Source organism: Halyomorpha halys, unplaced genomic scaffold (assembly GCF_000696795.3).
Source record: "Halyomorpha halys isolate HHAL.00 unplaced genomic scaffold, Hhal_1.1 Scaffold348.1, whole genome shotgun sequence".
Lineage (NCBI taxonomy): Eukaryota > Metazoa > Arthropoda > Insecta > Hemiptera > Pentatomidae > Halyomorpha > Halyomorpha halys.
This window is the reverse complement of record NW_027116547.1, coordinates 764,135-776,524: the sequence shown is the minus strand read 5'-3', so window position 1 is coordinate 776,524 and position 12,390 is coordinate 764,135. Positions and strand designations below refer to the sequence as shown.

Genomic DNA, 12,390 nt, shown 5'->3' with positions numbered 1-12,390 from the left:
GGTTGGCTATGAAATTTCTTCTTCTGAAACTACCTGATATGAACCAAACTCTCTTTTAGCAAAAGGTTAACGTTTCTCAAATAGGATGACGTTTTATTTCGATTCTTGTCGCATGCTGATCTGAGACTCTAGTGCATGTGAAGATGCAATTAGTAAACGTTCTCCTTCATTACTCTTTTGCCGTTCCTCGTTTGTTTGAGAAGCCCGACTTTGCTTTTCTATGTACTGCGTTTAGTGACGTTTTGGAGGTATTTTGTTTGTGTTAGATGAAGTCTGAATAACATGCGCCGTTAGCCGTTACCAAAATATTGTGCACGTTAAATAAACGACTATTCATTGAAAAAAAATGCGGAGTAAGACAGTAAAATTGAGTAATTTGCTTTTAAAAAAATGAGGTGTAAGACTATCGAATTGAGCAAGACATACTTACCATGAAGGTATGCCTAGTAGAGCTTCAATCAAATCTGATCTGTTTGAGAATTCAATATCCAGAAAGAATTCATCATCATCATATACCTGTCACGATGACGGCTTAGATGGCTCAATTTTGATGAATTATTTTTATGTTCTTTATATGCTTTTTCCGTACCATTTCCGAACAAATCGCCAAAAACCGTAGAAAATGATTTGGTGTTTTTCACGACTTAGGTCTTCAGTACTCTTCGAATTGGAAAAATTACCGATATAAAATCGTTTTAAAATTGGATTTCGTATGAGAATATTTCATTAAAAACTCCTCTTAATGTTAGTAATTCCAGAGTAATGAGCGATATAGAAGAAATGGATAAGCTTACAAAGTGGACTTCGCAACCAAAAGAAACTTTACTTAACATAACAAAGACCTAACAAGTTGCATTTCAAAATCCTCAAAAATTCCCTCCAAAAATGGGGGTGTCAATTGAGTCTTGAACACCTACTGTAACTGAACCCAGTCAAACTACCTGCGTTTGGTCCCCGGATATATATTGACATATTGTTTTACTTTTAACATAAAGACTTAATATATTATCCTAAAAATACAAGACCTTTATGTTTAAAATAAATAGTGGTAGTAGAGGAGGAAGCTAAGGAAAGTTGATAGTACAAGAGCCCACGAGGAGAAAAAAGGCAGTTATTTCACCATACGTCCAATAGTTCTCGATATATGGCTTTTTAAAAAAAGATTAGTACTTAGTTAATTTATTTTGAGAAATCTATATCTCACTATCTATGTGACGTACAGCTGCCTCTTAGCACTTAAATTAAAGCTAGTTTAATGGACTATAAAGAAGTTTATGAACTTAACTTTTGTAGGAATAGTAGTTTTTATAACATTTGCTAAAATAAAATGATTTATAGTACAGTAAGTTTGATTTATGAAAAACTTAATTTCAGGAACCATTGGACGTACAGATGTCTGCCAGCGCTCAAATTAAAGCTAGTAAAATTTACTACAAAATAGTTAATTATGTTGATCTTTGTAAGAGTAGTAGTTTTTATGATATTTGACAAAATAAACCCACAAAATGTTAATTTCTGGTTGTTCGTATAAAATGTTGGATTTTTGAAAAAATATATCTCTCGATCCATAAGACGCACATATGTCTGCCAACACTTAAAATAAAGGAAATTTAACTTTCTATAAAGTAGTTTATGACACTTATCTTCGTAGGGTAGTAGTTTTTATGATATGAATATAAATTTGTGAAATGAAAATTTGTCCGAACAACTATAAATCAATTTATTTTAGCAACTTTCATGTAAACTATTACTCCTACGAAGATAAACATCATAAACTACTTTATAGCTCATTAAACTAGCTTTAATTTGAGTGCTAATAGACATTTGTACGTTAAATGGTTTTTGAGATATAAATTTTTCAAAATAAATAAAACTACTGATCTTTCAGTACGTCCCATACATTTTTCTGAAACGTTGCTTTTTAAAAAGCTATATCTAGAAAAATATTATAAATAATATTCTAATAAATAACTCTATTAGGGCGCATATTTTAGCAAATTTACTATTCTTTAAATGACGTTCTCTTAAGTTTTCTTGTGTTGTTCCTACTTTTTAAGATATAGAGCTCCGAATGAAATTTTTTATTCTCCCTACCTATACTTAGCTGACTCATCAATTTTTGCTAGTAATTATACATAGTTTTCATTGAAGTAATCAAAAATTGGGATAAGACAACTGCCTTTTTTTCTTCCCGGCTCTTGTACTATGAGATATTGGAGGCTGGGCAATGATTAACGGTTCAATAACAACTAACTGGGCAATAATAAGCAACAACTTTGAAGCAGAGATGTGAGAAATTTCTTCTTTATTTTTTTACTGATGGCCATATTTCTTCTACCTTAAGTCAACTATCTTAAATAATTCAGGAAAAATTATGTGAGAAGGAAGTATGAATATCAATGTATGATGACCTGAACAATGATAAATCAAAGATGTATAATTGAAAAAAATATAAAATTGCACTATAGAAGAATGTATTTACAAAATTGACGCTTTAATTAATACTTAAAATAACATTTACAATTTATTTTTTTGTTTATTATTACAACTAAAAATATAAAATAATTGTAAAAGCCATATAATAAATACATATTCTACTGAGAATATGGTATTTCAGTTTATTTATGTCGGTGCAATGTAAAAAGGGTAAATCCAACAACTTTCAGAAGGATAGGTTTTGTACTTAACCTAGTTCAGAAAATTGTTATTGGATGAAAAAGCTATTATATCTATGTAGCCTTTAGAACCAGTAATATTCCTTATTGTGTTTCAAATAGTTCAACTAATTGGTATACCCAATCGTTAAATTCGTCCTTTTTACACAACCTATATATATATATATGTATGTATGTATGTATGTATGTATCCATGCAGTCTACTTATTTTTAGGTGTATTTGTGGGTGTGACTGGAATTTCTTCGTAGCATGTTATTATGAAAAAGAAAACTGCAATATTTAACATGATGCTTGGAATATGGTATTTTTTGTATAATTATGAAATGACAATCATTTTATGAACTCGATCGCATTTACCAATAGTAATACTTACGTATTACCGATATTAATTATAATAATTAGAAGTACATATTTACATTATGATTCCTACCATTATGCCAGAAAATTTTTTGGTCTCATGATCAGCATTAATAATACAAATATTAATACTTCTTTTTTTTTTCAAGACTAGCTAGTAAGTGTTAATGCAATTTAATTGCATAATTCCATTCATTGAACCACATTATCGGCGATCCAATCCAGATATGAAGTCACACGGGTGTAGACACCTGGGAAACCAGCTTGCGCACACCCATAACCAAAAGACACGACTCCAAAGAGGTAGTAGGCATTTCCTTTGGGTAACATCAAGGGACCACCCGAATCGCCCTGTCAATTAAGGAAATAACTCATTAATTTATTTTGTTATATTTAACAAAGTATTAATTTATATACAATAATATAAATATTATTTAAATTAAAAATAAAAACATTAACCATAACCATAGAAACTTACTGAAATTTTCAAATGATTTGAGCAGGCATATATGTTGAAATTCTTGAAAGCCAAGCAGATAAAAAATGTCTGCCAAGTATATGGGTCAGTATATCTTTCTAATTATTTCTATCCTTTTTTTTACCTCCTTATTTTCTTTTTTGAAAATAGCTTTGCCTTAAAATTATCTTTTTTTATATATACATATTTCTATTTGGCATGAAATTACCTATATTTCTAAGTTAATGGTTCATCGTTTGAAAATAAAATTCACGTGATAATATGTAGTCGATAGAATCTGTACTAATATGGTGACTACTTGAAGAACTTGATTCTGAATGATATCCAAACATTCATATTTGCTTATAAAATATACTTGCGTAGACACTAAAACAATGTTTCAGATTTTAAGCGATATTCGTCTACTATTTTTTTTTTTCAATTTCCTCTAATATAACTTCAAAACTAAGCTTAACAGAATAGCTACAATTTGAAACCAAAATACGCTCAGTCTTATACAGTCATAATATTATTCTATATCTAGAATAAATTTGAAGCGAATTTAATTTACATTCATTTCAACTCATAAGAGAATGTTCAGGCTATATGGCAGGCAACTAAAAATTGGAAATTTTGAGAACAAAGATTTGAAAAAAAAAAACTGTCTGGGTAGCAATTATAAATGTATTATTAAATCATAGTAGAATGCTTAAATATGAAACGCAAACTGAATGTATAGATTACAATAAATTTATTTTATGTACTTATATTTTATTTCAATTTGATAAAACTTCAACTATTATATTAGGCCAATGTTAGAAAAGCTGTTAAGGTCTTAAATGGTAATTGTACAGAACTCACTTTAGTTTCAAAATAATATAATATAATATTCTTAGTATTTTTAACAATTTTCACTTATATTTAAACATTGTTTACCTGACATGCGTCTTTTCCTCCATTTAGATAGCCTGCACAAAGCTGTTTACTGAGGATCCTAGCTCCTTTTGGTGTGTACACTTTATCACAAGATTCATTGTCAGTTACTGGAACCTGGATTTGAAGTAGTTTTTTGGAACCAGGACCTAGTAATAACTACATTTTAACTCAATGAAATATCAGATTTTCTGATAGCATTTTAATATCACTATAAATGTTGTACACATTATGATACACGAGAATAGTTATGAATTATTTCTTTTTCTAAAAATGTTTTTTTAGTTAAAACTAGATTCATTTTATTATGAAACTAATAATTATACTTGTTCAATCCTATGTCAAATTTTCTTTTGTCTTCTTCTTTTTCATTCAATCCTATAAAATTCATTATTATTTATATTTTAAAAATCTCCAAATTTAATATGATATATCAAATAAATTTGACCAGTTTTTTTTTGGTAAGATTTTTTCGCAGTACATTATGAACATTAAAAATAAGAAATTCTAAAATATTTTACTGAATATACAGTTTTTAGGATGTTTTACATTGTTAGCTTGTTATAACAGGACTCGTCACTATTTTTCCTCATAGGTTTCTTGATGTGTAATATTGATTTTATGTAATTGTTGATTAATGTAAGTTTTATTATTAATTAATCTATAACAAATATTACCTTCAGGAGTTGCGCCCCATCCGGCAACAAACGGGAATTTCATGACAATACTTTGAGACCTCATATCTGGAGGCTTTGGCAAGCAAATTGGGTGAATATTTCCTGAAAACAAATAAAATAACTAGCATACTAAAGATTTTTTCTTAGAGCCACAAATAAACTGATTAAAAAGAGTGATGAGGAGATGCAATATCTGAAAGAATTTTTTTTTTAATAACATAGAAAGCGTCAGAAATTATAGAACAATCCCGCAAGCTCTTTCGGATTCTTTGGAAGAACACATTACAAGAATGAAAACTGTTGTAGATGACAGTCTAAAAAAAGGGCTAACCTAAGGAAGTACTTCTGTACTGCCACACTTACTTATTTCCTATAACAATGCTTGCTCACTATATCGGTTCAATAGCGAAGCAAAAGTAGCTTACTTTATTTTTTGTTCCACCAGCCGAAATGGCCCCTCCCCATTCTCTGTTAGCTCCCTGGCTATCACGCCACTCATGTACAAACCGCCTTCAGCGGACAATGTTTTCCTCATCTTATAATGCCATCAGGCAAAACAAGATAAAATGTATATATGTGTATATATATATTTCCTAGGTTAAGTAATATATAATTGTAATTGTTAAAAAATAAATAAATAGGAGGTTCCAGTGTCCTCGGTTCCGAACGTTGTGGATTCAATTCCCACCTCGGGCAGTTAAACATTCATTTTTCGGCAGTCCCGAAAAATGAATCTTGACATTCTCACGTTTTTTAGTACGCGGCGGCAACGCAGGTAGCTGTTAGGGGTTGGCAAAAAGGACCACTAAGCTCACTTACGGGACTTGTTTCCCCACCAAATACCAGTACCCGTACCTCACCTTTGAAACGGACACTTATAACGAGTATGTTGGTGGATGTTGTATTGTGTGTCACAATCTTACTAGAGGAGGTCATAATACAAAAAAAAAAATAAGGCAAAGGATTTTGAGAGAAAAGATGCGTATGGGACGGCTAGATTTTTTTACTATCGTTAACAGGATCCAATAGCTTTTCAAACGAAATCAAACATTTTTACCCCAATTCCATTAGTTTAAAGGGATTAAAATATTTCGTCATCTTAAGTGATGATTTTACACTCTATGCGCTGCTCTCACTGTGAGATAGAAACTAAGCTTTATAACATGATTTTAAAATCAACTAACAATAGTTAGCGTATATCGTATGAAATAACTTTTAACCTAATATTTATCAATTTTTAATATTATTTTAGCGATTTGTAGTTCCAAATGTACGTACTATTAAACTGGACATTTTGCTGCAGTCTTATAAGTCCGATGTCATCAAGTTTCGTATTGAAATTGTAACCTGGATGAGCAAAAGCTGAGTCCACTAATATATCGACTGGTGTTGCACCATCATTTTCGTTGTCCAGTTCACTTTCGCCTAACCGTACCATGTATCTAAAAATAAAAAAAAGATTATGAAACTATACAAATATATTTTATTCAAACACACATTCTATGTTTTGTTTTAAAATGAGACCTAATATAAACAAAATAAAATGTATATACGATTTGAATTTGTTTTATATGAATGAGCCACATAAGAAATATATCTTTAAATTACAGAGTTAGGGATGATCGATGCAATTTGATGCAATGAGCTGCAGTGAGTACGTAACGCTCGCTGATGAGGGTGCCACCACACTGCCAGAACGGCCCTGGTAATCTTTTTGTTCTATAACCAAGAAGTGAAATCCATGGCCAAGCACCTAGAAGAAAACAGCCATTTTTACTAGAAGGGCTAGTCATAAGGAATAAATATTATAAGAAAAAAAATGAGCTCTAACTATAAATCAAGGAAAATTAAGTTATTTATACTCGTTCATATATCTAAAATTAAAGAACTGAATTCAAAATCTATAGCCGTCCTGTTATGACAATACGGATATTTTCTAAATAGTAATTAATAATAGCTTGCGAAATGTTTCCGGATTATGAATTCCTGCTCTGTAAGAAATACGTGATCTCAGGATGGTCTAATTTAGTAATTGATAGGTTACTTTTATACTACTACACCTGTATAAAGTTTTCTTTACCTCCCTATCTTTTAATAGTTATACTAATACATAAAATAATATCCGGAAAATTAAACTATACTTACAACTTTTGACATCCTTTATTTATTGGATAAAACAAACAAAAAAATATAAATAAACATATATAGACGGTATCTAACTGTGTATTAGTAGCAATTATTTTTAATTTATCCATCACTGCTTAAAGCAGTTAAATAGTTTGATCATATGGGGAATAGAATACCTCAATAAATGTTTGGCAGAACAAATCAGAAAAATTAAATAAAAAGCAGTATAATTAGCGAAATATATTGATGATTTGTTAATTATAACGAAAAATAATAAGGACGAAGAACTTTTAAAATCATTAAATAGTGCAAATCTAAGAATTAAGCTCATCATGGAAAATCCTGTTAATGAAAATACAGGATATATCGATAAAAATATTGTATTATTCAACTCAAAAAAGTGAATACAGCTAAAAATTTAATTAGGAAGGCGATAATCTTTACTGAAGAAAAATTTAAGAAAGCAAATATAAACTAACTTCTAAAAAATAATTTGTATCCCTATAACTAATAATATATGGTGTGCATGTCTCAATGAAAAATAGAAAAGCTAACAAATAATAACATGCAAAAATGTAACTTAATACTAAATAGATGCATGAAAATAGTGGATAAAAAACCTGATAACGGATCATTTAAAATAGTCAATAATAAGGATAAAATCAAAACAGAAAATGACATCGAAAAGAATTAAGGAATGTGATAAATAATAATCGATTTCATAAACTCAAATACATACTTAGAGTATGTATTCAGTTCACCCACTTGTTCAACGAATTCATGAATACTTAATAATGCTAAACCAAATAGATAAATCAGTCTATTTCATCTGGGCTCCCGGGCATGTTGGTATTACGGGAAATGAGATGGCCGACAAAGCTGCTAGAGAAGCGCTAGTCCTCCCAGGTAGACCCGCAGCAATCTTAACTGTGTACACAAGCTCCTCAACTCGTTCGAAGTAATTAGCAATTTGGACAAAATCTTCGTTAAAACCTCTTTGTTGGCCAGCAATCATATATTTGGTATTTTGGCCCTTCCTGGCAGTATCATCAAGGGCAAGTACCTTGTAAGTATTGCCCCGTACAATACAGTTTTTGATCTCTCAATAATGTCGATATTATCAGCATATCCCAGGATTTGTACCATATCATTAAAGATTGTTCCACTGGTTTCTCTGGCAGCTCTGGCAGCATTCTCTACCAGCTTTTTCCAGACCAATATTGAAGAACAGGCAGGCTAGGGAATCTCCCCGTCGAATGCCATTTTGAGAGATGAATCCCTTAGACATATATCCAGATGTCCTAACAGAAGATTGTCTTACAATGAGCAATATCGGATGTATGGTGCAGATTCTGTTAGGACATCTGGATATCTGTCTAAGGGATTCATCACGTTTCGGCAGAGATAAGGAGACGAATAGCATCGGCCAATAGGTGTTATTTTGGACTGCGTCGGCACTTTGGTAGTAGCTCACTATCAAGATCCACGAAAACTAGATTGTATAAAACGTTAATTCGACCAGTGCTGCTCTACGCCTCGGAAACTTGGGCACTTTCGTAATCTGATGAAAGGTATTTCCAAACATTTGAGAAAAAATACTCAGACGCATCTCGGCCTAGTTAAGGATGGTTCAGCTTGGAGAAGACGCACGAACAGGAAAGTGTACTTGTTAATCGGTGAGCCTGACGTTGGAAAAATTGTGAGAATTGGTAGGTTGCGCTGGGCAGGACTTGTGGCAAGAATGGGGACTGATGAGATCCCAAATAAACTACTCAATGATCGCCTACATGGTACGCCCTAAGCTTCAATGGTTGGATGGTATTGAAGAAGATTCGAGGACCCCGCTCGGAGTGAGGAATTGGAGTGCAGCTGCACTTAACCTATTGGTGGAAAAACTGGTGGAAGCTGATTGAGGTGGCCAGGACCCAGTAATGGATTGTCGCGCCGTTGAAAGAAGAAGAAGAATATACATAAATTAAACTTAGAAACAATTGAAAAGAACTGGCACAATAAAATGAAAAACATAAAATAAAAAAATTACAACAATCAAATAAACTAAAAACAAAATATTTTTAAAAAATGAATAAATAACTACTTTTCTAGTAGAGGCGACATGAGAACACCCCAGTCTCTATATTGTCATTACCGGAAGTTTCAACTGTTTATGGACAGTTCTGCTCCTTTTAGGTTCTCTGATTCTTTCTACTGTAACAATATGATGTCCATATGGTTATTACTCTGACTAGGACCTCGTATCGCTGTATATTCTTACTCCTGTTAGACCCTAACTTTTTATATACGATGATCCCGTTTTTTATCGCTCCCATCCTGTCTGTGACCTTTATATTCTTCCGCTCCCCTTCTGTTTTTTTTTCCCTTTCGCATATTTCCCCATGCTTTCTCCCACCTATTGCAGGGGCCTGTGGTCAGTGTATACTCTAAACCTTTTGCCAATCATATAGGTTCTGAAGTGGTCAACAGCCCACACTATTCCCAAGAGCTCTCGTTCCAGTGCGCTGTGTCTGGTCTCCGCTTTTGTCAGGCGTAAGCCATAGAGCGATCTAACCCTTTACCCTCCTGAGATAATACCGCTCCCAGGGCGTTCTCACTGGCGTCAGCTGTGATAGTAAATCGACGAATAAAATCTGGCGAATAAAGCACTGGCTCCCGCTGCAGCTTCTCCACACACCGCCTGATATTTTCTTCCACCATTGGAGTGATCATCACCTTTGGCCTTTCTTCAGTTGATTGTTGAGTGGGATGAGGTACTCCGGCATCTCAGGAATGAGAGCTTTAGGGAATAGTTACTATAAAAATCCCCATGTATTGTTACAGTAATCCGAAAATGAAAAAAAAAAAAATTCAGGACTGTCAGCTATGTTGTTAGGCAAAAACACGTCTGCTGGAATTTCGATTGAACTTAGAATGCTCTCAGAAAAAGCTATTTTTTAGAATATAAATATGTGACATATTTGTAATAGGTAATAATATTAAATATAATATTTCTTGATGATAAAAATTATCGTTTATTCTACGTTACCTAATTCAGCTTCCTGTCCTCCATAGATTTTAGGCTGCTGGTTCACGAATGTCTTACCGCATTCTGGTGGGGACATAAACATGGGGTACTCTTGCCCTTGCATATTCATGCAACATACATCGGATGGAACTTCTGGATTGCATTTTGAACTGTAAGAAAATATGTAAAAACTATCAATTATTAACATGAAATAATGAATATTTTCTTTACACCATGTTTTACTAATTATTATGCACATACCATGAGGGTCATTTCACATGAAATCAACCAAGGCCTGAATTTCTATACCTCAGATTTCATGATATTATGTGTGTAAGTAAGATCAACTAAACAAATTACAAATATATCTTTTTTATATCGATTTTACAAAATTGCATAAATAATCGAATTCTTTTTTATTATAAAAATACCCATATATTTGCAACCGATTTTGCTAGAGGGATGCTTTTTAGCTGTACATATTTTCTTTTTATACTATTTTGTGAAAAGGAGATCGAATTCAGAATCTCAATTTTCTATTTTCTATAATATATAGTAAAGTTTAGATAGTATAAGTTTCAATATAAGTGAATACTCATTTTAAAAAATTATAAAAAGTCAATCTTTTTGAGAAAATTGCAAATTTATTATTGCATGAATTTAAAAAAAATGATAAATTAAATTTAAATATCTTTGAGATGGGGCACGTTTAAAATAACAAACAAAATGTTTAATGCTGTTATAACTTCACTAAATAACTAACTTAGTGCTGTATAATTACATTCATGTGAGATAGTATTAATGAAAAAGCATTTACCTAAGCAAGAATTCCTTCACTCCGGGCTCGTTGCGCCGGTTCTTAAATAAGTCCAACAATGTCGGGCAATTGCGGATATTCACGCAGGCACCTTGGATTTTATCCGGTGTGGTGCAAGATGGACCTATAAAGATAAAGATATATAACTGAAGTACAGGTATTTTATATTTTACAATGTTTTTCAGCAGTTGAAACAACTATTTAATTATAATTATTATTTAAATCGAGAAATCCTTGACCACGTATGCGAAATTTCTGCGGTTGATTGCAGGAATAGATTTTCTTCTATTAGAAAAGATTTTCTTCCAGCAAACAAGTCGAAGTTAACCATCTGTGCTCTATATGAAGAGACCGCTAGAGAAAATTTTGTATGTTTATAATCATCGATCTGCTCTCTCAGTTTTCACCAAACAGTATACCACCCCATTTAATTAAGTCTTATGCGATACATTCTTTCCCTATATATATATATACTCCCCTATATATATATATATATATATATATTTTCATTAATAGAATAATCTTCTCTTTTTCATTCATATAACTAGTGAAATGTTATTTTTGATGTCATAGTACGTATAGTTCTTATTCTCCAATAAACAAAAATTCTATAAAGACGTCATGAGAATATAATCTTATTTTAGACAAAATTTCTGTACTGAGGAAAAGTATTATACAATAATTTTACAATCTTAAAAATGACACAGTTTATATAAATAAATCAGTTGCTTTTTATTAAAATGTTATATTGCAAGTTTTCCTCGTTCCCCAATATAATTTTTGGTTTCCTCTAGTGGGTAGAATTGTAAAGGAAAATCTTTTAATGTTGTAATTTGGCTTATAAACTAGCGTACAAAACACAGAAAATGATCAGCGAAAATATTGGAGAAATTTAAATAGCAAGGGTAAAATAAGGTTTTAAAAAGGGAGAATGAGAAAGGTTCTTGCCATCATGAGGATGTAAAAAAAGGCACCAGTAGGTGATGTTCTTCCTCATGCCTTACATGTAATTAATTAAATCAGTGATTTGGAAATGTTTCCTAGAGGAAAGCTCAGTCAGTATTTATAGGCGAACATCACCATCGCTATGGATTGCTTAATGTCATATTTTAAAAAAGAAGTCCTTTTAAAACAGTGTGACATTGATGTCTTAATAGTTTGGTTCTCTTGTAATAAAGAAGCATTTTTCAAATCAAGTGGTGAAATAAACCTTATATGGATAAAAAAATGACAGGGAACAAACCAGAATAGGAGATATTATAAGCTGTTGTTGTATAAGGGAATGTATATATATATATATATATAAGTTACAGTCAGCTGGTACTTC

The 12,390-nt window shown here is 31.8% G+C and overlaps 1 protein-coding gene across 1 annotated transcript in view; it reads right to left on the bottom strand.

Moving 5' to 3' along the window:
• Nucleotides 1-2,288: 2,288 nt before the first annotated feature.
• LOC106681566 (venom protease) overlaps nt 2,289-12,390 on the bottom strand; it is a 15,005-nt gene continuing 4,903 nt past the window's right edge. The window contains exons 3-9 of the mRNA XM_014421923.2: nt 11,064-11,187; nt 10,268-10,416; nt 6,709-6,853; nt 6,379-6,542; nt 5,101-5,202; nt 4,427-4,572; nt 2,289-3,384 (exon numbers count right to left, since the gene is read on the bottom strand). Coding sequence (XP_014277409.1) covers nt 3,226-3,384; nt 4,427-4,572; nt 5,101-5,202; nt 6,379-6,542; nt 6,709-6,853; nt 10,268-10,416; nt 11,064-11,187 — 989 coding nt within the window. The 3' untranslated portion in view covers nt 2,289-3,225. The remainder of the gene's footprint in view (nt 3,385-4,426; nt 4,573-5,100; nt 5,203-6,378; nt 6,543-6,708; nt 6,854-10,267; nt 10,417-11,063; nt 11,188-12,390) is intronic.